We start from the raw sequence: 26,792 nt of genomic DNA, 5'->3' as shown, positions 1-26,792 counted from the left end.
CTAGCTAAGATCAGGAGCTAATGCCTGGAGAATTGAACATGTTGGGTCATTCTCAAATAGTTGAAGTATGAAGCGCATTTCATTTTCACTCCATCCAGTTCAGGCCATTGCATTTTAGATATGTGTTATGAAATAGGTTTATTGGTTTATTGCTGTAGCATAAAATCTTGCTCTTCATGTGATTAATTTTAATTTAGAAGCAAAGGAAGAGGAAATACAGCTGCAGTGTGTGCAGCTTTTGTGGGAATTCGCGGTTGTGGTCAATTAAAGATCGCTAACATTAATCCTAAATTTCAAAATGCGTTGAACCAATTTGTGTAATAAGTTGAGAGAACTGTTGCAAATTGATTGCATGGAGATGTCTCCCACCTAAGATATATCTAATGAGTTGCTTTATCTTGGCACATCAACCACTTTCTATTTTTAAACTGTGTACCAGTAAACTGTAGCATGTGAACAGAAATTGATATCCATTCAAGCCACTACTTACTTGAATATAAAAATGTCTGTGCTGTTAAAATGCCCAGTTTTAAAATGTCAATAATTTAGACAAAATACTACATTGCTCAGTCTAATGTAGATGCAGTGAGAATTGTGATTTAAAAAGTTATGGGTTAAATCTTGAACACTTCATTTACGTGCTGAAATGCAAGTTTTCCAGAAGTCTCTGTCCAGCTCATTTAAGGACAGTTCCATTGTCTTTGGAAAGACTTGGGATCGCTGCTCCTCCTTGAGAAGGCAAATCTGGAAATAACCACAAGACGCTATTAATATTTGTGTAACTAGTACAAAACATTTAACTAATAAGTTGGGTGGGATGGGAGAAAACCATTTCAAACTTTAACGACTCAGAAAATATTCCTTATGATCTGTCTTGATTGGGAAATATATTGATTTTTGAAATGTGCCCACTAGTTCTAGATTTCCCATAAAGGGTAAATATCCTCCAAACATCTACCCTGGCCACTTCACTTTATCCAAATAAATTAGGATTTTTTTCTCCTACTTCTAAATTCCAATGCATGGAAGCCTGATCCTTCCTAAGATATAGTTTATATTGATTGTTAAATGTCAGAATGAGTGCAGTACTCTAATGGGGAGATCTTGCTGTCTGATCTGATCAACACATGGGCTGCTTGGTTTTTTATTTTGGTCTTCAAAGTTTTGTAGCCCAACTAGACATCAGAAGTGTGGTTTAGAAGCCAAGTCAGTGTTTTGATTGTCACTGATACCATGATATGGAAACATCTATTGCTGAGTGAGCTGTTGTCATAATCAAAGCTGAACTTGAATCCTCAACTTTCTTTCAGCTGTTCTTTCCCTCAAATGTTCATTTTAGATTCTGTAAAGGCAACCAATACTTGTTATTAAAGAGATTTGAAATATTGAGTTACTAGGAATTGTTTAGTTATCAGCTAGAAGGGATCGCAGATGTGTCATGATACATACTATGTTCCATGTTTCATTTCAGTGGAGAAGGTTGAACTTTGGGAATTTCTGATCTAATCAACAATTGCTTAAGTTTATGTATCAGTTACCTGTCAACTTTTTAAGAATAGTGTTCACGGGGGATTCAAGGTGGCAGCGACCCAGTAGGTCTGCTTTGCTGAGCTCTGCACGAGAACCCAGACAAAGTGGAGCTTTACTACTTAATGTGCTGGAAATAACCATTTCTTGACCCCTAGAACTATCCAGTATTAGTCTGAAATTGTTAAGAAAATGACCAAAAGGAAGTGAGCATGAGAATCACATCAGACAGGGACCTGACACACACAAAAATCAGCAAAAACAAACTGCCTATGTGTTTATAATGTTTTCTCCACAAGCTAGTCAGGCAGGAACCTCTAAACCTCCCCCTCCCACCCCCTCTGCAGCAACGGACACACCCGTGGCTGCAGAGTTGGTGTCTGCGACCACCCTAGGAGACTCACCTATGGAGCAGAGCCTGATCTGAGTTCACGAAACTCAGGTTGATTTTGTTGATGGAGGAGACCCGAGCCAGGCACGATCCGATCTCAATCATGCTACATAAGCATGACCAGGAGATTGAGCACCTCGGGCAGCTGTTGGGGAGGCAGAGCGACAGGCCGCGGCTTCAGAGACTGTGGTGGAATCCTCAACGGGTTGGGTCCAGACCCTGAAATGGCAAATGTGGGCCTTGGAGGAGCAGGTCGACAACCTCCAAGTTCTTAAACCTTTAATAAATGGAGAGGAATATGGGATTCTGAATGTATATTGCCCCATGGCACACCCCCTTTAAGTCTTAAAGGATGTGCTTTCTAGATTGATGGCCCTTGGGGCATGTCATACAATTATTATTGACCCCAAGGTGGACAGGATGCCTAGGGTCTGTCTCTGCAATCCAGGCAGTTGGTGGACCTGAACAAGATGTTGGGGTGGTTGGATGTGTGGAGATGTCTTCACCCCGAAGGTAGGGATTTTACCCTTTTTCTAACCCACATAAGTGCTATACTGGAATTGACATGTTTTTGTTGCATTGACGTTTTTGAACTCTGTGCTGTCTTGCAACATAGGAAACATAGCTGTTTCTGACCATGCGGCAGTGAACATGGAGGTGCAGGCCAGTGGAAGCGGAACTGGCTCCTGGCACTGGTGCATGGACCCTTCCTCCTGACAGATAGCAAGTTTATAGACTATTTAAAATCTTTTGCGATATTAATTCTGGTACGGCCAGTAATCCCTCGATGCTGTGGGCGACTGCCAAGGCCTGTGCACGGGGTTTGATTATTTCTTACTCTGCGACCCAGAAGAGACAAGAACGGAGGACAGTAATGCTTGCTTGAGGCTTGCCTGAAGGCAGCTGAGTTAACATATTTTGACAGATTGTCTCTAACTAAATTGTAGTAGATTACAGCCCTAAGGGCTACTTTGAATGCTGCACTCACCCAAACAGCAAGGAGGGAAATCTCTTTTGTGAAACAGATTTTTTGAGTACAATGATAAATCAGGTAGATGTCTAGTGTACTTGGCCAGAAAGAAGAATGCCCCCAACCTATTACATCCATCGGAGAGAGTGCTGGTATTCTTACTTATAGAGTCATAGAGAGGTACAGCATGGAAACAGACCCTTTGGTCCAACCCAATCTAGTCCCACCTGCCAGCATCCGACCCATATCCCTCCATACCCTTCCTATTCATATGCCCTTTTAAATGTTGCAATTGTACCAGTCTCCACACTTCCTCTGGGAGCTCATTCCGTACACGTACCACCCTCTGCATGAAAAAGTTGCCCCTTTAAGTCCCTTTTATATCTTTCCCCTCTCACCCTAAACCTATGCCCTCTAGTTCTGGACTCCCCCACCCCAGGGAAAAGACTTTGTCTATTTATCCTATCCATGCCTCTCATGATTTTGTAAACCTCTATAAGGTTTGTAAACCTCAGCCTCTGATGCTCCAGGGAAAACAGCCCCAGCCTATTCAGCCTCTCCCTATAGCTCAAATCCCTCAACCCTGGCAACACCCTTGTAAATCTTTTCTGAACCCTTTCGAGTTTCACACCATCTTTCCGATAGGCCTTCTGGTCTAAGTGCACACAATATTCCAGCAGTTGTCTAACCAATGTCCTGGACAGCCACAACATGACGTTCCAACTCCTGTACTCAATACTCTGACCAATAAAAGAAAGCATACCCAACGCCGCCTTTACTATCCTATCTACCTGTGACTCCTCTTTCGTGGAGCTATGCACCTGCACTCCAAGGTTTCTTTGTTCAGCAACACTCCCTAGGACCTTACCATTAAGTGTATAAGTCCTGCTAAGATTTGCTTTCCCAAAATGCAGCACCTTGCATTTATCTAAAATAAACTCCATCTGCCACTTCTCAGCCCATTGGCCCATCTGATCAAGATCCTGTTGTAATCTGAGGTAACCTTCGCTGTCCACTGCACCTCCAATTTTGGTGTCATCTGCAAACTTACTAACTGTACCTCTTATGCTCACATCCAAATCATTTATAATGACAAAAAGTGTAGGATCCCCACCGATCCTTACGGCACTCCACTGGTCATAGGCCTCCAGTCTGAAAAACAACCCTCCACCACCACCCTCTGTCTTTTACCTTTGAGCCAGTTTTGTATCCACATGGCTAGTTTTTAACCTGTATTCCATGAGATCTAACCTTGCTAACCAGTCTCCCATGCGGATTTTCCAGACTTTAAGAAATACCAATTGAGTTCTTCACTATCCAATGTGGCTGAATGGGCCTGTCAAAACCTGTGATCCATCTGGTTGGGTATTGAGGCCTCCCAAACAAAATGCTCCCTCATGAATTTGTTGTTTATGTACAAGATGAGAACTGTTATGGACCACTGCAGAAATTGTCCTAAACACAGTTAAAGCATGGAGAATGATGTGGCAGGGCGAGGGCAATTTACAAAAAAACTTCCCCTTCACTCCCATAGTGGAAATGTTGGGATTCTAGCCTGGGTTGATGGACTCTGGGAATCCAGAGGAATCTCCTGTTTTGGAAATCTATTTGACAGGGAGGTCACAATGTCCTTTGAGCAGCTGAGTTAGAAATTTGAGCTACCTAGGAGAGATCTCTTTTGTTACTTGAAGGTTAGAGACGTCATACAAAAAAAAGACTACATTGGTTAGTCCCTACAAGTTGGATATGGAGAGGAGAGTGCACCGGTCTACGGGGGCCCTCTCGGTTAGCACTGTCTATCACTTGTTCGGAAGTAATGTTTCAGAGAACATTGAGCAGCTATGTAGAACCTGGATTCAAGAATTGGCAGTGCAAATCTCATCAGAGATGTGGGAGGATATCTGGGAAAACAGTAGGAAGTTCTCGATTTGCAATAGGACCCAGGGTATTCAACTGAAGGTGCTCCACAGGGCTCACTTGGCACTGGAATGGCTTGTGAAATTCAAGACAGGAGTGTCCCCTCTGTGCCCCAAATGTAAAATGGAGGTTGGCACTCTTACTCATTGCTTGTGGTCATGCCACAAGCTTCACAGGTATTGGGATGCCATAGCGGGTGTTTTGGAAGTGGTTTTGGGAACTGAGGTTAAGTTAAATCTAGTCTCCCTCTTTTTGGGTCTTACACATTCAAAGAGGGAGGATTTGGATGGGAAGAAATTGTTTAATATTCTTTCATTCTGTGTGAGGAAGGACATTCTAATGAGTTGGGTGTCAGAGAGTCCCCCGGGACACTCGAGCTGGTGTAGATTAGTCATGGAACACATCTCCCTGGACTTCCTTACGAGTATGGTGCACCAGAAAATACAGAACATGGCAGTCCTTTTTGAATTATATGGCAGGCTATACTGATCAGGGCCTTTGTGTAGCCGTGAGGGTGGTGCCTGGCAGACCATGAGCCCCTGAGAGATAGAATCCTGAACAAGTGCGGGTTTGCTTACTATTGCTCCCAGTGGTGGGGTGCTTCGGTGAGATTGCGCTGAGTGTAGTAATTTAATTGAATATAATTTGTTGCCTTGCTATAATTTGGTTTAATTTTATTTTGTTTATTTATTTTTCTTTTTCCTTGGTTATTTTTTGAATTGTGGTTTTTGTCGAGGTTTTTTTGCTTTTTTTTCATGTTTCGGTAGCTTGCGGAGTAGTGTTGTAGTTTCTTTCCATTGTTGTTGTCATATTATAAAGTTACACTATTTTGTACTGGTTTTGTAATTTTGTAAAAAAAAAAGCTGAAAACCTTTTTTCAATAAAAATATTTATTTAAAAAAAAGTCATGTTCACTGCAAATTTGAAATCAAGGACATCTCTTTGTAAATCTCTGTGCCTCACCTCATTTTTTAAAAAAAAGTCATTTCAATACCCAGTATTTTGTAGTGAGGAGAAACGTGTATTAGGACTAGATGAATTGCAGTATTCTTGTAACTTAATTGAAACATTGAAAGTTTTATCTCTTCAAGTGAGTCGTGTATACTCCAGCCTGAATGGTGTATTAATTGATAGCATCAGGCGATACTTTTCTCCGTGTTGATTTGTACCCTTCTGGATTTCCCACTCTTGTAATCGAGCTGCTGCAGTAATGATTAGGCTGCATTCTGCCAGCAGTCCTGATCAATCCATGTGCTCAAAGGAAATCTGATTCAAATGGCCTGTTGGGATGTTTTGGTTTTCAAACTGATTGGACATTAAGGATGAAATCTAAACTGACACCCTTCTATGCTGCGCTTTATTTAATATAATTTACTAAAGCGAGTCTCTAACTGCACAATTTGGGTTTGAAGAGTTGGGTGCAGTGTTTATTTCACAGGGCCATTCTCTGGATGCTCTGACGAAAATCTCAATTAATTGTTTATAAGCAGAAGGTCGAGCTGTTCATTTCACAGCAGTGTGCAAATTGGCTGTTCTGTTTGTAACAGTCAGTCAAATTTCAAAAATTTTGGGATTATTGCGCTTTATTTAATATAATTTACTAAAGCGAGTCTCTAACTGCACAATTTGGGTTTGAAGAGTTGGGTGCAGTGTTTATTTCACAGGGCCATTCTCTGGATGCTCTGACGAAAATCTCAATTAATTGTTTATAAGCAGAAGGTCGAGCTGTTCATTTCACAGCAGTGTGCAAATTGGCTGTTCTGTTTGTAACAGTCAGTCAAATTTCAAAAATTTTGGGACACCGTACAGGATAACACCGTTCTTTCTATTACATTAGTTGTCTTGAGGTGGGAAAAGATGTGAAATGTCTGTTATTAATTTTCATTATTTCCTTTAAATTCTAGTGTGGTCAGTTCAGTGAAGATATGATTCCAACTGTTGGCTTCAATATGAGAAAGGTCACCAAAGGCAATGTAACAATAAAGGTATGTAATGAAATGGGTTATCCAGTAAAGTACGGTTATGCTGTTCAGTCTGATTTATCAACACTTTACACCTCACCCAGTTGTTTGCATGTTCAACACTGCTCATAAAACACTCTTCTTCAAAGCGAGCACATTATTCAAATGCCTTGCACAGTTGCAACATACTGTTAAGTAAATTCACCAATGAATAGTGGTGCAAATTGATTTTTAAGACTGCAAAGTATAATTATTGATATTGGGGTTTCTGTGCATTTTGGAATCCAGCAGGTGGTATGGTTAATAGTTTCTTGTATGTACAGAGTCAACACTGGGATATAATACATCACGATATAATACTTAGTCACCAACAAAAACCAGAACGAGATCAGAATCGCAATGCGGAAAGTTGCATCCTCCGTTGAACCGAGATTTTGGGTCAGTAGGTGTTGGTGGATGTGCTCAAAACATTCAAGGTAAGTTGAATATTGGCCTTGCAAGAGGATTGAAAGAGGAGTGAAAGTTAGTTATAAAGCTCGGGTTAGATCTTAAGTACAACATTCAGTTCTGTGCACTGCACTTCAGGATGGATTGGTTAGTTTTTAAAGGAGTGCAATACAGATTCACCAGAATTATACTGAGGCTAAAAGCATTAGATAAGCATTGCCTCAGCTTGAATTCCCTTGAGTATAGGTAAAAGGATGATCTTTTCGAGGTGCTGAAGATTAAAAGGTTTGTTGGGATAGAGAATTACAATTTCATTTGGGGGCATTCAGAACAAGGGGGCTATACCTACCCTCTGCCGGGGTAGAAATAACCTGTATTTAAAATATTCCCTTTCACAATCTTAGGATGTCCAAAAATAACTTAATAGCCAATTAAGTACATTTTGAAAATGTAGTCATTAGTAGAATGTCTGCATGATCACTTAAAAATGTTAGATCACTAGATATTGCAAAGAGGGATAGCAAGGGTTACTGAACCGAGGAGGATTGAGTACTCTGTGCAAATCAGCTGTGGCCGAGTTGAATGGTGGAACAAGCCAATTCTCACCCAACCGTTTCCAATTTTTAGACTTGAATGCCTGTTCATTTTCCTTAAACTATATGAATATGTGACTTTGCAGCAGTCAGAAATTCATTGGGCAGGCCTTGGTTCATGAGAAATTCTCGTAATTCGCTACTTAAAATTGTCAGAACCTTCTAAATTATATTTCTGATATCATGTTACCTACAAGTAAAAATCCTGTGTATGGTCTGCTTTGACTTAATTATTTCTCTTCAGCATTAATTTAGATCCAAAGATAAATTGTGGAATACAATCAGTGTGTTTTAATACACATTTGGTTTTATGAAAAGTTATTAGCTTTATCTAGGAGTACATGGATGATTTAACGATGGGACCATGTGCATGTCATAACTTGAGGCTGACGTATGTGGTTTGTTAGAAGGCTTTTAGGTTGTTGAGGCTGCACAACGTCCAAGAACATTGGTCCTTGCAGATGTAATTTATAAAACAATTGCCAGTTGCTGAACTGAAACTTTAAATTGAATTATAGATTACCTCAGCAAAGAGCCAGTTTCCACATTCAGCAGAAACTGAGATGCCATCACCATTCTCCCCTCTCGCCTTTTAGCATTCTGAAGTGACTCTTGCCTCCTGGATATTCTGAAATGCTCTTCAATCGCCCAACCCTTCCTCGCATTTGCTCAGCTTCTCATCCCAAGCCCATGAGGTACAGCATCTAATCCTTTTAACTCCTCCCTTCCTGCCATCCTAGCACTCCCATGAGTTGCAAATGAAGTACCGTCTGTCTTGAACTTGAAATTCAGTGTACCATATTTACTGCTGTACTTTGGAGAAATCAAACATAGATTAGATGATTTCTTTGCTAATACCTCAATTTTATCTTGAGCATCTAGCTGCTGCTCATTTTAACTCCTCACTCTAACTTTTTTGCTCTTGGCTTCTGGTACTGTTTCAATTAAGTTTGAGAAACAGTATATCTACCATACTCTAATTTGGTTCTTTATAACCTCCAAACTTGACACTGAATCTCAGATCACAACTTCTGTTTTAATTGTTTTTAGAAAGCAGTTGTTGCTAATGGCTCTGTCTTGTTTGTTCCTGGCAAAAAAACTACTTTCTTGTCTGATTACCAGTCCTCTGTGTTACATAATATCTCCTTCCATCCAATCAAATTCGTTCCTTCTTTCCCTGACTGTACTTGCCTAAAATCTTTCACGTTTGTAATATTTTTTCAAGTCTGAGGAAAGATTGCTGACCTGAAACATTTTTTTTCTCTGTGATTAAAAGTATTTCAAAACCATCAGTTAGCCCTCATATGTAAACGCCCTTGAAAAGGTCAAGATTAGAGTGGTGCTGGAAAAGCACAGCAGGTCAGGCGGCATCTGAGGAGCAGGAAAATCGATGTTTCAGGCAGGAGCCCTTGCCCGAAACGTCAATTTTCCTGCTCATCGGATGCTGCCTGACCTGTGCTTTTCCAGCACCACACTAATCTTGTCCCTAATCTCCAGCATCTACAGTCCTCACTTTCGCCCGTGAAAAGGTGGTGAGCTGTTTTCTTGAACTGCCGTCATACACTGATATTCCCATAATGCTGTTGTTAGAGCTGCTGATATGTGATCACACATCCGCGAAAGAAAGATGCGATATTTCCAAGTTGGGGTGGTGAGTAATTTGGGAACTGAAGTGCTGGTATTTTTACATACATGCTGTTATTATCTTTTTTTATAGATGGAAAGTTTGGGAGGTCTAGTTGAGGCCTTGCTGAATTGCTATAGTGCAACTTGTAAATGGTGCACACTATAGCTATATTACATCATTTACAAGGTGGTGGACAGTGGCAACCATCCACTAAATTAAACAAGACAGCTGCTTTGTACTGGATAGCTTCAGCTTAGAGTTATCCCGACCATAATGAATGGTGGTGCAGACTCGAAGGGCAGAATGGCCTACTCCTGCACCTATTGTCTATTGTCTCTCCCCTTACCTGAGATATGGTGACTCTGTTTAAACTCACCACTGATTGTGTATATCAAATGAGAGAGCAGATTTTGGTCCTTTGGAATTTTGGCAACTTTACCTTTTAATGACATGGGAGGATGCCATTAAGTCCCTTACTACCAGCTGACCAGTCCAATCAGCCCATTTCCCCACTCAGTTCCTGGAGACCTGCAAGTTTATTTCCCTTATGCATTCATCCAGTTTTCATTATCTTTGGTCTCACTACCTTCACAGTGAGTTCCAGCTGGTTATCGAATGCTGTATGAAAATTGTTCTTTTTCACATTCCTCTTTGTTTCTTGCCCAGAATTATAAGCTGTGTTCTCTTGCCCAACTAATGGGAATGGCTTTACTTTGTCCAACTTATGTAAACCTGTTATAAACCATCCCCAATCTCTCTCATTCTGAGGAAAGCAATCCCAGCTTCTCCAATTCAAATTTGAAGCTAATTTCCTTCATTCTTACAAACATTTCTTCAACATCTGCTTCAAGGACCCTCAATCCACCTAAAGTAGGGAGCAGGTACAGTACTCTATATTTAAATGAAAGGTTCAGCATAACCTTCCGGCTTTTGTACTATATTTATAAAACCCAAGATTTAATTAGTCTTGCTAATGATGCCAGAAATTTCTTGCCACTTTCATGAATCAATGAACCTGGACCTCAAGGCCTCAATGTCCCATCACATGCTTTAGAACAATTATTAATTGTGCCTCTCTATCCCTTCTGCCAAACTGCATCACCCTTCACATTTCTGTATTAAATTCCATGTGCCACTTGTCTGCTTGTGCTTTTAGATTGTGTCCTCTTGCAGTTGATTGATCATATCCCACTGCTTGACACACAAACACAATTGGAATCACTGGCAAAGTTTGAAATTTTGCTCTCCATTCCAATATGCAAGCCATTTTATCAAAAGCACTGGTCCAAACATTGAATCTTGGGGAACACCACTTACCACCACCCATCTATTGCTGAAAAAAACTACTATTTAGCACAATTCAGTTTTCTGTCCTCAAACCATTTTTTAAAAACCAAACTGACATTAACTCCATGAGCCTCAGTTTTATTAACTTGCCTTTCATGTGATTCTTTGTCAAACATTTTCTTAAGATCTGTTTCCTTTTGTTGACCTTAACTTCATCAAAAGGTTCACTTAAATTAATCAAGGGTGATAAACCTTTATAAATCCGTACTGGTTCTCCTGAATTAACTCAAACCTCTACAAGTTGATTATTTTTACCTGGCTTTGACTGTTGATATTTCATTTATTGCATTCCTGATTGATGTTTTGGCACTAAAAAGTGTGGGGTGTCAGTAGATGAATTGCTTGCAAAATATTTAGTCTTGATGAAACGCGACAATTTATGATCAGTGGTGAGTCTCAGAATATTGATGGTGGATTGGATGAGCCTAAATATGTCCAGGGTATTGATGCAAGTTTTGATGCATAACAGTATGTTCTGTTTCATTGTCATTTCTGACCTGACTTTAACAGAACTTCCAGCATCACTTTGAGTAATTGAGCATCTGTCAAATATACCACTTGAGCAGAAAAAAATCCTGTAAATCCTAATGAAAATATTGCCTGCACAAAGTGTTTAAGAAAAGTTAAACATGCCCATAAACCTTCCTCTGATGGTTTCTTCCACCTGCTTACTCCTACCAAATTTCATTAAGACCTTGTGGAGCTGCTGAATGCTTTGGATTCAGATTGCATGCTCTTCCGGGCTGCCAGCTTGTTAATACCAAAAGTGCTTAGCTAGCAAGGGGTTTAAATTCCTGTACAATTAGTTGCTCTGGTAGTAACTTCCAGAATCAATCAAGTTCCTATGTTTATGTCTCCTGCCCAGGAATCTACCTGTTGGAACTTCTGCCACCAAGCTGCAGGGAGAAGGCAAGAAAGGATAGCAAGAAGCAGAGGGGTAAACAAATGAGCTGAAGAGGTGGGGAGAAGGGAAGCTATGAAGAATCTATTGATGGTGGGGAGGGCTATGATAGTAATAAATATAGGCCTTCACAGATAAAAAAGTTAGCACTGCTGTTGCCCAGAAAATTGAAAAGAGAAAGAGGGACTCTTTCGAAGAGTGAAAATAGTGAGACTGTTTTCATTTTTTTTAGTTATAATTACATTGGGAGCAGAAATTTTAGTCTTTGGATGTTTTTGCATATAGAGTTGGCCTGCAGCTCCTTTTGAAAGTTATAAGCTTTCAAATGTATATAAGATTAAACATGGTAATCCTGTGTTGTCAAATTTTGCTCTCTGTAATTGCTGTTTTATTTTTTAAAGATTTGGGATATTGGTGGACAGCCAAGGTTTCGAAGTATGTGGGAACGTTATTGCAGAGGGGTCAATGCTGTTGTGTAAGTATGACTTGCAGTTTATTACTGTTACTGTAAAGAGCAGTAGCGTGAATTTTGATATATTCACTGACACCCTGTCAGAAAACTATAAAATATTGAGCATCCCAGCTTCTTAGTCAGCAAAGCTGTTTCTGAAGTCCCTTATATTCTCTCTCTCTGCACATAAAACGCTGTGTTGCATAGAATGCTGGATACCCATAGTCTTCTGTGAACATCTGACTCTAGTTAACATTGAGATCTTGCTCACAAATCATGATGTTGTTTCAGCAGGGGTTCTGACCTTCTTTCAATGTACCTGAGTTCTTGATATTCACTATGCACTTGAACTACTTTCATCACTGTTTGCAGAAAGTCAGTGAACTGAAACATTTAATCCTGTTTCTTGTTCCATATTTGATGAGATGCTGATTGCTGATGTTTTACATTAATTAAGGTAGATAATTAGTTTTACATCTAATTCAACTGCTCTAAACTTAATTTTAAGACTAATGCATAGGAACAGAAATTAGGCCATTCAGCCTATTGAGTCTGTTTCGCCATTCAATCGTGGCTGATAGGAACATAAGGCTGAAAAACCTGTTTTTTCCCTATAACCTTTGATCCCTTGGCAATCAAGAACTTATCTATCTCTTGTTTTAAATAAACTCAATGATCTAGCCTCCACAGCCCTATGGCAGTGAATTCCACAGATTTGCTACTCTCTGGCTGAAGAAGTTTCTCCTTCTCTACGTTCGTTCTAAAGGGTCTTCCCCTTACTCTAAGACTGTGCCCTCAGTCCTGTCAATGGAAACATCCTCTCAACATCCTCCCTGTCCAGCCTTTCAGTATTTTACTTTTCAATCAGATCACCCCCTCATCCTTCTACACTCCATTGAGTCGATTCCCAAAGACCTCAAACGTTCCTCATATGTTAAGCCTTTCATTTCTGGGATTGTTCTTGTGAATCTCCTCTGGACCCACCTCAGGCCAGTACATCCTTCCTGAGGTATGGAGCTCAAAATTGCTCATAACACTCTAAATGTGGTCTGAGCAGACCATTATAAAGCCTCAAGTGCATCCCCTGCTTTTTTATTCTAGTCCTTTTGAAAGGAATTACAGCATTGTAATTGCTTTCCTAGCTACCTACTCAACCTGGAAGTTTACCTTAACAGGCACCTAGACTAGGCCCCCTAAGTTGCTTTGCACTTCAGATTTACAAATTTTCTCCTCATTCAGAAAATAATCCACACCTCCTCTTCCTACCAAAGTGCATGACTTTACATCTGCCAATTCTTTGCCAACTCTCCTAACCTGTCTAATTCTTTCTGCAGCCTCCTCACTACTTCAATACCACCTGCCCCTCCACTTACCTTTGTATCATCTCGAACTTAGCCAGAACACCCTCTGTTCCTCTATCCAGATCATAATATATAAAGTAAAAAGTTGTGATCCCAACACTGACCTTTTTGGAGCACCACTAGTCACTGGCTTTCTTCCTGAGAAGGGCCCGTGTATCCCCACTCTCTGCATCTACGAGACAGCCAGGCTTCTATCTATGCTAGTACTTTGCCTCTAGCACCATGGGCCCTTATCTTACTCAGCAGCCTCCTGCGTGGCACCTTCTCAAAAGCTTTTTGGAACTCTTCGATAACCTTGGTCTAACCTGCTTGCTACCACCTCAAAGAATCCTCGCAGATTTGTCAGGCATGACCTCCCCTGAATGAAACAATGCTGACTTTTCCCCATTTTACCATGCACTGTTGAGATATAACTTGTCTTCCACAAAGTACGAATTCAGTTCCTCAGCTATTTCCTGCATGGACCTAAAGGAAAGGGTTTGTAATGTGTCCATTCAGTTAGGATCTAAGTGCAGAATTCAGAGTATAAGTTACCCATAATTTTAAGCTGGCAGTAAGTTGCTTGCATTGTTCACTGTGAGAAATAATAAAATTATGAACCAACTTTATAGTTTTACAGGACTAATACTTGACCTTCAGTGAGTAGGGCCTGAAGAATTATGGGTCTCCAGTTTACATGACTTTTGGTAACATGCAGTCTTCTTGGTCTGGCTACATCAAAACTTGATTTTTGTCTTAAATTGGGAAAATATAGTGGAGCATTTTCTCGACCAGTCAACACTGAAGGCATTGCACCCTCATGTCTTACCTGTAGCTTCTTCATATCACAATTGTGTATTCTCAACAGGGATTAGGTCATTTGTAGAAAACAGTGAACAAACCTGTGACCTTTACCATACATTTCTTACGTTCTGTGTAAACTTGCACAAAAATAATTGATTTTGGTAGCTCCCTCCGCAGCAATGCATTAGGTTAACAGAATTCTTTAGAGTACCATTTTAAATTTGAAGAATAAAAGTAACACGAGAGGAGGTTTTATCCCTCCAGTTTATTTGCTGTTGTCTCCATTCTTCAGAATGTAGTGATGTGTTATGATACAATTTGAGTGCAAATGGCCTACTGTGATTTAGGGCAAATGATTGATCCAGTAGCGAACTTGGGTGATGACCAGCTGAGATTGACTTACAGCACAGTTCATGGATTTAATGAGAGGCCTTTCTGACGAGTTAACTGCCAGCAGTTCAGGTGCTGTGGGTTTCATAACCGTCATTATTTATATGCCTTTGATCTGCTTTTAAAATGAGCTTTGTATTGTCAGCAATGACTTCCATTGCTCTTATGCTGAGTTAATATTTCCCAAGGTGCCTCACAAGGGCATGATAAATGTAGAATGGGAGAACATGTGCCAGTTTGTCTTTGTGTTTAGGTTTTGGGTGAGAACTGAAATTTTAAGTACTTCCCCATAGTGCAAAGGTTGGTTCTGCATTTTTGTGCCAATGCTACTGATGCAAATGATAAATTTAATTATTTCCAAAGAATTGGAGATCCTTTGAGGAAATGCTCTCAAGCAGCGATGGGAGATGTACACAGTTTATTTGCTGAACAATCCACTACATTAATATAGTCAGGACAGAATGCATTTTCACTTGCTGTCCTAAACAGGGTCTGGGTGCAATGACATCATTAAATCACATGCACTTAGTAGAAAGTACATTACACTTTGACAACATGGGTAAATTAACTCTGATGGAAGGTTGAGAGATGTGCTAGGTTTTGAGCAAGTACAAAATTGGGGAGGAAAAAGCAAAAGGGAAGGCCTGTGAAAAGGGTTGAGGTAAGAGGTTAAATAATGAGGGAGAATGATGCCTGTCAAAAATGCATTGTCAGGTACCATCCTAACACCGCTGTTAAAGCCACTGAAAAGGTGTCACTTTTTTGAGTGAGCTTTACATAACAAAAGATGAACAGCAACTCTGACATGTCCTGTGATCACAATGCAGTCTCTTTGCATTGGGTGAACGTAATGCAAATTATATCCACTTTGCTAAACACCTTCAGTACATTTGAAGGCATGACCCTGAACTTAGTCACCTAGACCAGCTGTCACCTGACATCTGCCTTTCACCTGCAATATTCCACTGAACCCTCAAGTTAGCTTGGAATGGCACCTTAACTTTACCTTGGAGTCTTCCAGGTTCAACAGTTCAGCAATTTAGGATTATTTTTGCCCAAGTTATTTCAGACAACTCTGATGATTCTGCTTTTCTACATACACCTCCTGTGGGCCTTTTTTTAGTGGTTTACTTGGCCTGTTGTGGTTTGGTTTTGGTTTTGCTTGCGCCATGACGTATATGTCATTCAATTTCTCCTGACTTCCATTCTACCCCAATCCTTCCTTATTTTTATTTCTCCTTTCTGTGCCTCTGTTCTTGCTTCAAACCTATTGCATCTCTAATTTTCCAGTCCTGATGAAAGGTCATTATTGCATGAAATTATAAAATCATATGCTATGCGAATGAGCATTGAGCTCACATTTGACTATTTTTCATTTCAGTTAACTGTTCATAAAATTAATTAGATATATCTGGATTTCCAATCTGTGAGAATAGTGGCTGTTGCAGTGGATAAAGCTATTCTAAAGAAACTTGTAGCCACTAAACCACATAGTTTGGAAGCTTCACTTCTGCTTAAGGTAGTTTCCAAAAGAGTTTTTGGATCTACTTTGATAGTGTTGGCATCACAAAGGAGCATCTACATTCTGCAAGTGTTTATTAATGTAATTAATAATGTGATAATTACTAGATAATCCAGTTTTTGAGATATTGGCTAAGGAAAAGATATTGGCACTTAGCAAAATTGGCAAAAATTTATATCATTTCCAAAGAAAACCAAAGATATCACTACTGCCATGGACCTCCTAGCTTTAGAAATAGGAAAATGGTTTGTGCAATCAGTACATACGCAACTAACAAAATTTGTCATTACTTTTTGTTTTGTAGCATAATTACTCTCTTTACTTTAAAGGTATATGGTGGATGCTGCAGACCGTGATAAAATTGAGGCTTCTAGAAATGAACTTCACAATCTGTTAGACAAACCACAACTCCAAGGAATCCCTGTGAGTACTTATTTCTGTATTTACAAATGATTTTCAATTTATTTTCATTCTGTATTTTGCATTTTTTATTTTTAAGCTTTGATTATTCCACTTCTTATTCAAGTATAAATTTGTAGCTTTGCAAGAAAGCACTCACTTAATTTTAAAATCTGCTCAAACATTGAATTGCAATTAGAACTGTCAAAGTTGTGCTTAATGCAATCTAAATACAAGGTTATTCAACATTAATGCAGATCATATTTGTTTTAAAGATGTGGTCATTGATATTTCAGATTTACTTTCCTCAGTAAAGTATACCTCGGAATTTCCCCTTCTGGTTGGAGACACTGGAGTCACTCCTTTAAATTTAAAATGTTGAGTTTCTCCTATTTTACAAGGTATTTGTCCACTCTATACCACTGTGTATTGGTGTTCGAGTGGCAACAATGGACAGAAATCTTAAGAGAACTTCTCATCTCCTGGACAGGTTTCACAGGATCGTTTATAATGTCAGCCGAAATTTTCACGTAATGTCCTTTTTCAGTCGGTGACTTTTAGATAATTTCATGCTGCACTTGTGTCAACGTGGATTATGACCAAGCACAATTGAAACAAAAAGGGAATTTTCAAAATAGTAGGATTAAACTTTCCAGATGATAACAAAATACAAAATTGTTGGAAAAACTCAGCTGGTTGGGTGGCATCTAAGGAGAGAAAGCAGAGTTAATGTTTTGGCTTCAGTGATCCTGAAGAACTCTGGACCCAAAATGTTAACTCTGCTTTTTCTCTACAGATGCTGTCAGACCTGCTGAAGTTTCCCAGTAATTTTGTTTTTGTTTCTGACTTCTAGCATCCACCATTCTTTCGGTTGTTTTTTTTTTGCCAGGTGAAGTCTTGCTTTAATGTTTCATCCGAAAGACTTCTGACCTTGTAGTACTCCCCCTGTACTGCACTGAAGTGGCAACCTGGATAAGTTAGCCCACTGAAGATAAAATATTGCAGATGCTGGAAATCTAAAACCAGGCTGGAGAAACTCAGGTCTGACAGCATCTGTGGAGAGAGGAAGTATTCAAGTTTTGAGTCTGATATGACTTCTTCAAAGCATCACTGAAGAGGAGTCATTGAACTCAATGTTAACTTCTGAAGCAGCGATGTTGCCAGACCTGCTGTGTTTAGCCAGCATTTTATGTTCATCTACTTCCATTCCTTGCAGTGGCAGTGAACACTTATTGCAAGTGTTGAGTTCAATGTATTGCTTGTGGTAATTCTAAAGCTTGTATATGGGCTTGCTAGTTGCTAATAGCCAGTAACTTTGGAATTATAGCCTGCCAATTATCTCTGTGGAGAAAACATTACAAACACATGGGTGGTTTGGTTTTGCTGATTTTTTGTTTTGTGTTGTTATGCTCCTGCATTACTGCATGTGTATTATCTCTAGTGGTATGTAAAGTTTTTTTCTGTGGTAACTTAAGGTGTAGTTTTATCAGGTACATGGAAAATTTGAATGAACTGCTCAAGTCTTGCATTTAATTTTAAATTACTGTTGTACTCATCTAGGACAGCAGAGGGTGCAATGTCTCAGGGTTTTAATAAGAGTACAGCGCTGGTTTCTGTTCTGTTCAAACAATATCATTGCAGTGGCTGATTATTTGTTTAGGGCACTGCTGAGAATTTTCAGTTTACTCATTTCAGGAATTCCATGATGTGTGTAAATTGTTTTGATTGTGAACAAACGCTTTCAATTCTGTTAAGCTGCCTGTTGTAACTATTTAGTTTAAATTTATTTCAGTAGTAGTTGTAATGTGCACTATGAAGTTTGACAGTTAATACCTGGGCAGTGTGAGCATTGGACTTCAGTGTCTCAGATGCCATTGTCCACTTGAAACACATGGGAGAGACTAATGAAGCCTCTGAAGAGTCACTGCTAGGTTCCAGTGAAGTACAGTTGCATTTATGAAGTGCAAGATACTTTACAATTTCTTAAAATAAGGTGATGGAAGTAAGTTAGTGGTCCTCAGCATTATGGCTGAAAGCAGGCACCTTGAATAATTAAACTGGGAAGAAAATATAGAAACTGGAGGATGTCTGTGTATGCCCAAAGTCAGAACAATGAGCTTCAAAGTCCACAGTAATGAGGTCAGTAAAGGAAAAAGTAGGATTGCTTAACCAGCACCTTATGGAAGGATCCCATGAAATCTAAAGCTTGAGAAATAGTTGGAGAACCAAGAATTAAAGCAAATTCTGAAGGGCTGTTATGTGCCTTTTGGGTAAACCTAGGAGAAGTGAATAAGCGTGTAAGATTTCAAGCTAAGGAAACTTTGGTTGAGTAAGCAGCAACACAGTTTATAGCAGAAGGAATTTATAAACTATAGTGATGAATGATCCTGTTTGCTTTGTTTAATTATTTCTGATATTCAAATTTTTCAGTTTAAAAATGTGAAATCTTGTGTAGTTGAGTGTTTGGATTTTGCTTAAACATCAGTCCCTAAGCAGATTGCAACAACTATAAACTTGCATGCTGCTTTCCAGTCACATTATTTTGCAATTTTAATCGCTGTAGTACCTCCAAGGGTTTAGAGGATATCTGAAATGACAGCATTCTGCCTCATAATTAACAGATTTATCTACATCCTTCACAAACGTATGCTAGATTAATTTGAACCCAAGGCTGCTTGTTGTAAGCTGAAATTCTTGATAACTTAGCAAGACCACGAGTGAAAGTCCTGTCCTTCAGTGGATGTGCCACTTTTAAATTGCCTATTCTGCTGATTTGGGGGATAAGCAACATCAATTTTAAATTCCACTTTCAAGGTCAGGAAGGAGAATATTAAGTTACAAATATTTTGCCTTGTGCGTTTTTTGGAGACCAGGGTGACAAGGTCTGGTTACCCTGCGCTGCCATTTTCAATACTCGTGCTCTAGAATCTAATTGCCAACTCCCAAAACAGTACTGACAAATGTGCACCATAGCTGTGAACATTACTCTGGCAGTGGTTGTAACTTTGTTGTGAGTTCTATGGCCCTGCCCATACCTTAGTCATCCTCCAATAGGAGCCCATGTCATATTGGCAGACTTGATCATTTTTGTGGACTGGGAATTAGTTGTCTGTAATCAATTAAATTGTTGGTGTCAAACTAGTTTCTAACACACAAGCTATGCCTCGCTACAAATCACGTGAGAAATAGAAATGTTACATGGACTTGGGCTTTTGAGAGGATGACATAAGGCAGTGTACAGAAGGCACTGACAGCATTGAGTTATGATGTAAGGTCATTGGGCAGGCACTTGTGTGATTCCATGCTTTATGCGCCATTTGCTTTAAAATCAAGTGAAATCCTGTAAACTATACTGATGAAACCCAGATTCAGGAATGGTGTGTTATAATGCTGAGTAGATGCAGCTACTGTTATCTGGGGAAAACCCATAGCACAGCTGTTCATTGAAATGGAAGCAATTTTGAATATTCAACACACTGCACAACAGCTTTGAATTAATGCTCAATGTTTTAATTTTGTTCTTTTTATAGATGTACAATCCTTTTTTTAGAAAAGGAACAATGTTGCTCGGGGGCGTGTAGTTAAGATTTGCTATGCTCTGAGGGTTGGAGAAAATTAACTGGCCAAATGTCACTTGAAATACTTTGTGTCCTTGTGCAGGCAACTTAAGTGTTCCTTTGCTGTGTCTGAAAGGCCTGTAATGCTGGGCAAATTCATTAACCAAGAGTTTTGTGCTCCTTTTAATGAAAGTGACCCTTTCAGAGAAAAACAAGTGTCCTTTGACACATTAGTTATAACAGTTGTTTAAAAAATCCTTACAGGTGCTAGTTCTTGGGAATAAGAGAGATCTTCCAAATGCTTTGGATGAAAAACAGCTCATTGAAAAAATGTAAGTAATTTTTCTAGAACTGTGCACTTCTTCGTCTTTAGGAAGTTCTTGCCTGTATTGTAGTATGAATTATATTGAAGAATTGAAGCAAACATATTTTGTCTTAATATTTAAATATAGTGGGCACTGGTTTCGTATTGTTAACGTTTGCTTTATTTGAATGTACTGATCCTTTTAGTATATCTGATTGAAATGCTTTGTGTTGCAACTCCTTATTTATAGATTTTATTGTCATTTGTACCTAAGTACAGTGAAAAGTTTTGTTTGAGTCATACAGGCAGATCATGGTAAGACATGGATGTACAGAACAGAAGATTTAGACAGAGGTATACGGGTGACATTCTGTTCATGATTTCATCACAACTTGCGTTTTTACTATACCTTTTAAATTGAAAAAAGGAAGTTTTCAAAATGGAATTGTATAATGCATGATTGGGCATATTTCCAATAGCCATATCCTCTAACTTTTTTTTGGGCAATTTGTTTTAGTGCACAGCCTTTTTATGTTTTTACATGGCCCTGCTTAAGGTAACTTACAAGGACCAAGTTGAGTGGAATTGGTGCTGGAGCTTTTGGCTGGTTGTGCAACATAGAGGAAGCACTGCTTTCAAATGTTGCTTGTTTATAAATTATACATGTTTCAAAGGCAATCTGTTTCAGGCCCTGTCTGAAGCCTCACTATTGATCCTGTAGAAAGCCTGGACAAGTTTGCTATATTATCCTATCTCATTTAGACTACTTAAAATTGAGGAAATGATGTGCAACGCAGATAGATAAATCAATTGTAAATTCTACTGGTTGGTCAGTTGGTTACTGTCAGCTCCTTTTGGCAAGCACTTGTTTTGTTATTCTCATGCCACTGCCGTTCAGATTTTAAGTTGGTCATGCAAAGGCTCTTATGTGCCTCTAATTCTCGAACGTTGAGCAATTGGTTGATTGAAGAAACAGCAACACTGATTTAAATTTGTTCATGAGAAAGTCAATGTACATTGGAATCTCTTGTTCAGCCAGTCATGTATAGCAGGCAGACCTAACTGGCAAATTTAACCAAGAAATATTACATTTCACTTCAAAATAGCTATCTTCGAAAGCATTTCAAGTGTGTTTTAAGATATTACATGACACATTGCTTTGGTTATTTGGTAGCTATAATAAAAGTGAATTTTTAAAGTGTAGAAGTAGCAATCCAAAATATTTGTAGTCAATTGTGTCGGTGTTTCAATCATGAATTGTTTATATGATCAGAATATCTGTCGTTTTTCTTGGGGATGAATTTGGTTTTATGTATTTAATTGTTTTTTCTGTTATAGGAATTTGGCTGCTATCCAGGATAGAGAAATCTGCTGCTATTCAATTTCATGCAAAGAGAAAGATAACATAGGTATGCAAAATTTGCAAGATTTCCTTTGGCAATGTCATTGATATCAGAAATGAAGTTAGGCAAAGCATAGAACTTATCTCTTCCTGTAATGGGCACCTGTAAGTGGAACCCATTGGATACAGTGACTAACTTGTATGACAAGTCAGTGTAATGTTGTGAAGGGTTAGTCACGTCTGATTAAAACTGTGAATCCGTTGATAGTACAAAATTTGAATATTGTTGAAAAGATATGTGACCGATGCTTTGTTTTTGCAATTATCGGGATAAACGCAGGAATACCAAATTCATATAGAAGAAAAGGGTGCTGAGTAGTTGGCATGTGTACTATGACTGAGACATTACCGCAAATTAGTGAGGAACTAAAGGATTCCCCAAACTCAAGAAATTCACTGATGTACAAGATTTGAACGTAAGAAATGTTACTTGCAGTGATGCATCTGAAAGTAACTTTTGGCAAATGTAATTGAGCCAATTGAGTTTGATTGGTTATGGTGAATTAGTTATTGTACTGTGAATGCACTCCAGGTTATACAGCAAGTTCTGCCCAGCTATGGAATCGGAACTAACAGATTCTTGCTTTTCCATTTTCCAAGTGAGCGATATCTTGATTTCAGTGGTGATGCCAGGAATGTGGTTGTCCATCCCAGTAATAGGCTGATGAAACAAAAGGAACATGCTATTTGATTCTTACAAGGCAGAGTGCAACCCTACCTGCTTTGGCAGCATATCTATCTCTTCAGCAAAAGTTAAGATTGTTTGGCTGAAAACGTTATATCCTCAACAAAGCCATTAAAGACAGAAATCTGGAATGAAGACACTGTGAAGAAACAAGGTCATGTTCTGAAAAGGATGTATCCAGTTTTTGTTTGTATATAAGATTACTTGTTGTCATGGTTGAATTATATTGTGTTGAACATGGGTCTGGGGCACAGGAGTAAGCCATTGGCCCTTCAAACCTGCTCCGCCATTCAGTAAAATTATGGCTAATCTAGTTGTTTCAGCTCCATAACTTTGCTTGCATTCCATACACACATCCATCAGAAATCTTCTGACTTGAATGAGCTTAAAGAAATGGCCTCCATCTGGGAAAGAGAATTCCAAGCTAACACCTTTGCGGAGAAAATAATTCTCCTTCTCTCAGTTTAGTGCAGAGAAAGATCTCTCTCAAATTTAAACTGTATATATGGTATTTCATTGCATCCTTTCTCTGACTATGCGGAAAAAAACAGTTTGCAGTTAAATGTTTTTCAAGGTAACGTGGGTCTCCTGCAGATATGGAAAATGCTATATTTGCAAATGAGCATCCAACAAGACCTCTAAGCAAATGCAGTGTTGTAAAATTGACTAATCCAGTTTGAACTTGTTTTCGAAGTTTGTCAAGTTAAGTTTGAATTGCATGTATTTTTTGGGTGTATGATTACAGTTGCGTGAATATTTCATTCTACCATTTCTGTAACTGTTATACAAGTAGCCATGTCAGTACTAAATTTGGAGCAGTTTAGTTTGAGTATGGTGCTTAATATTTGAAATTAAATACACAGTTTTTTTTTGTATGTTCTCTTCCTAATGCACAGGTGAGAATCAGATTACTTTGACATTGTGTTGTTGGTTATCAAAAATCTGGACATCTTTACATTGGCATTAACTTTGTATTTTTATTTTATTTAGATATTACTCTGCAATGGCTTATTCAGCACTCAAAGTCCAGAAGAAGCTGAAATTTAATGGTGAAAATCCATGTGTGATTGGCCACAGTCCTCTCTGCACTCAGTTTACTTCATTCTTCATGGGATAACCTGCAGAAATACACTATTCTGAATATATTGAAATACTTTTAAGTCCCTCATGACACATCTGCTGAAAAGTATGTTCTCGTTGTGAGACAAACTTGCTTTACCAATGCCATTATATAAAATCATGATTGAGACAAATGTTGAAGTCAGTGATAGAAAAGCACAAGGAAGAGCCCATGAAAATAATCATGCTTATTTCTTAGCCTCAAATGTGTTTAAATCTGCAGTATCAAGTAATCTTTTATAGCTTTTATCAATCTCTCACCATTAATGTCCTTACAAGTGGGGTTATAGAGCATGTTACATTGCACCCCATTTTTGTGTTGGTGCTGTAGATATTTCAATGTCACTAGAATTTTTTAAATGTTCACAGTTGGTACAGTATTTAATTTAGTCATGAGCTTTTGCATACAAATTGAATATGTATGTTGTAGTTGGGGGACCATCACTGAAGTTTATTTAACATGCTTTAACTGAAATTTATGCGTTGGGTGTGCTGGTTGAATCCACTGCTTCAACATTAGAGTCTTGACACTATTGGGCAACATGTGACCTTTCTGTAACCATGCATGCAAAACTTCCAGTTACAAGATTTGTAAATAATATATGTTGAATTGGTTTACTTTTTCTATTTAGTTGACTTGTGAATAATTGTGCTCTCCTCTCACTTCTGTTGAAATAAATGGAGTTAATGAGAGCATATTGTTGTCATGTTTGCAATCATTCAAAGATTTTGTGTACAAAGTTCATTTTTCTATTTGTGGGCATGCCTGCTGTCTAGTTTGGCCTTATTACCAGCCCCACTTTGTTCTAAATCTAGAGAATTTTGGAAATTATAACTAATATGTCCATTACTTTTGCAGTCACTTCCTTTAAAAACCAAGAATGCAGACTGTCAGGTCCAGAGGTACTTGTCAGACTTCAGGCCTATTAGTTTGGCTCGTATGTACTTGTTTTAAGTTCTTCCCTTTCACGACTTGATTTTCTATTATTCTTAGGGTGGTTTGTGTTATCCGCAGTGAAGACGGGCAAAACCTTCAGTTGTGTCATTGTTTCATAATCGCCCAGTCTTATAAGCTACCAATCAGAATATTATTTAACTTGTTGTACAGTGGGATTTGGATGTTCTTGTAAGCAAGTGTTAATGTGCAGCTACATGCCATTAGGAAGGCAAATAGAGTGCGTTTATTTTAAAGGGGATAGAATATAATAGTTAAGTCTTACTACGGTTAACAGAGCATTGTTCAGAACTGCACCTTGGACCTTACGTGCAGATGATCTGGAATTTCCAATGGCCAGATAAGCATTTTTTGCAGCCTAGATTGGAGTTGTGCATGGAAACCCTGCAGAATTCATGATGGGAGGTTCTGTGGGCAATTCTTGTATGTCTGGAACCTTCAAAGTCTTCATTTAAATCTGAGAAATCATAAGATTCTCCTATAGTAATTCAAATAAATACTTTGGGAAAAGTTGGACTGTTTTTTAAAAAAGAAACACCTTTAACTCCTGAGTAAGTATTAAACTTAGGGCTGGCTTATCCTACACTCCAAGTACATCCTCCCCCAGACCACTTACACTCCTGACCCCTCATTTCTCAATGACCGACTTGACCCTCAATTTCCTTGCTATGCTTACTCAACCTCAGCAACTGATTCTCTCTCTCTCTTTATGTAGGTAAAAATCACAAAATACCAGGTTTGTTTGGAAGTACTAGCTTTCAGAGCGTTGCTCCTCCAGGAAGCTATGGAGCAGGATCATAAGACACAAAATTTATAGCAAAAGATCAGTGTCATGCAACTGAGAGGATATAATGAACAAACCTAGATTGCTGTTAAGTCTCTCATCTTTTAGAATGGGTTGCAGGTTTTGGTTCATTAATATGTAAATCCCAGAACTACTTTTAAGTCACGTTTTGGATAACAAGGTTTAATATTAAAAAAGACATCTCAGCTCAGTCAGTGTATTAAGGTGTGAGGTTAGAGTCTGCCTGAATCCCAGGCTTGAGTCAGACTGGTTCTATTTCCAAAATAGGAACTTATAAAATATTACATGGGTTGACTGCCTGCAGATTGTGCTTTTTGAGCAAAGTAGAATGTATCTGCAAATGTAGGAATTGTCAAGCTGGCTGGTTCTAATGCTGGAGCTTTAAATCACAATATAGTAGAACTGGTGTGAGAAAGGGTTTTGTGGTCTATTGTCTCCCTGTCTGTCCTGCTCTACGAGAGACCTGTATCTTTCTAAAGGAGAATTAAACCAATTTCCTGTTGGCTTTGAAATACTCTTCACATTTTAAAAAGAAATTGCAGAGTGACTGCATGTGATCACCACTTATTGTCAAATTTGGCCCTTGGTTTTTTTTTTATGATAACATTGGAAACACACAGGGAAAGTTTACTGATTCCTGGAATGAAGAGATTCTTGTATAAAGTTTTGAGCAGGTTAGGCCTATATTTGTAGTTTTAAATAAAGATGTGATCTTATTGAACCTTTAGATCCTGAGGGGGCTTGACAAAGCAGATACTGGGCGGATGCTTCCTTTCAGGCACTCAGTTTGGAAATTACTGGGCTCCCGTTTTAGAAAGGAGATGAGCTGTGATATTTATTTTATCACAAGCTTGCTGACCTTTTGAGTTCCCTCAGCAGTGGAGGTTAAGTTATTAGAGATTGAAAGCTACAAGATACTCATTCATTTCGATCGAAAGGGCTCCTGGTTATGGGATATAGGTGCGAAAGTGGCATTAAGCCACAACGAGATCAACCTTGACATTTGAAAGGCAGAACAGACTTGAGTGGCCGAATGGCCATTGTTCCAGCAGCAGGAGGTGCGGGAGTGTCAAGCAGGAGGCTGTCGGGAAGGTGAGCAAAAAAATTTCAAAACTCGCCTCTAGTGTCGGGGCCTGCCTTTTTACAGGAGCAGAGGTGAACACTGGAGCCTGTTGGCAATATATTTGGGCAGCCCTGAACCCAAGACACTACACGTGCAGTGTCTCCCACCCGTCGTCCTTCTCTAACTGAAAAAAAGGACTCTGTGGTGGGTTGCTAAGGTAAGCTGATTGTTAAAAATTTACATTTTTATCTTCTATTAATTGGTTAATTGAATAAGACCAGTGCAGAGAAGTACTAGAAATTATTTAACACCAAT

General features: G+C 38.9%; 1 protein-coding gene across 1 annotated transcript in view; it reads left to right on the top strand.

Annotated features, from left to right (window-relative positions):
• The window catches only part of arl8ba (ADP-ribosylation factor-like 8Ba), a 47,065-nt gene extending 22,715 nt beyond the window's left edge, over positions 1–24,350 (top strand). The window contains exons 2-7 of the mRNA XM_072582655.1: positions 6,710–6,790; positions 12,083–12,156; positions 16,518–16,611; positions 20,409–20,476; positions 21,787–21,857; positions 23,526–24,350. Of these exons, the coding sequence (XP_072438756.1) occupies positions 6,710–6,790; positions 12,083–12,156; positions 16,518–16,611; positions 20,409–20,476; positions 21,787–21,857; positions 23,526–23,575 (438 nt within the window). The 3' untranslated portion in view covers positions 23,576–24,350. The remainder of the gene's footprint in view (positions 1–6,709; positions 6,791–12,082; positions 12,157–16,517; positions 16,612–20,408; positions 20,477–21,786; positions 21,858–23,525) is intronic.
• The last annotated feature ends 2,442 nt before the right edge of the window (positions 24,351–26,792 follow it).

The sequence above is a fragment of the Chiloscyllium punctatum genome, chromosome 12, assembly GCF_047496795.1.
Source record: "Chiloscyllium punctatum isolate Juve2018m chromosome 12, sChiPun1.3, whole genome shotgun sequence".
Classification (NCBI taxonomy): Eukaryota; Metazoa; Chordata; class Chondrichthyes; order Orectolobiformes; family Hemiscylliidae; genus Chiloscyllium; species Chiloscyllium punctatum.
This window is presented reverse-complemented; position numbering and strand designations above follow the sequence as displayed.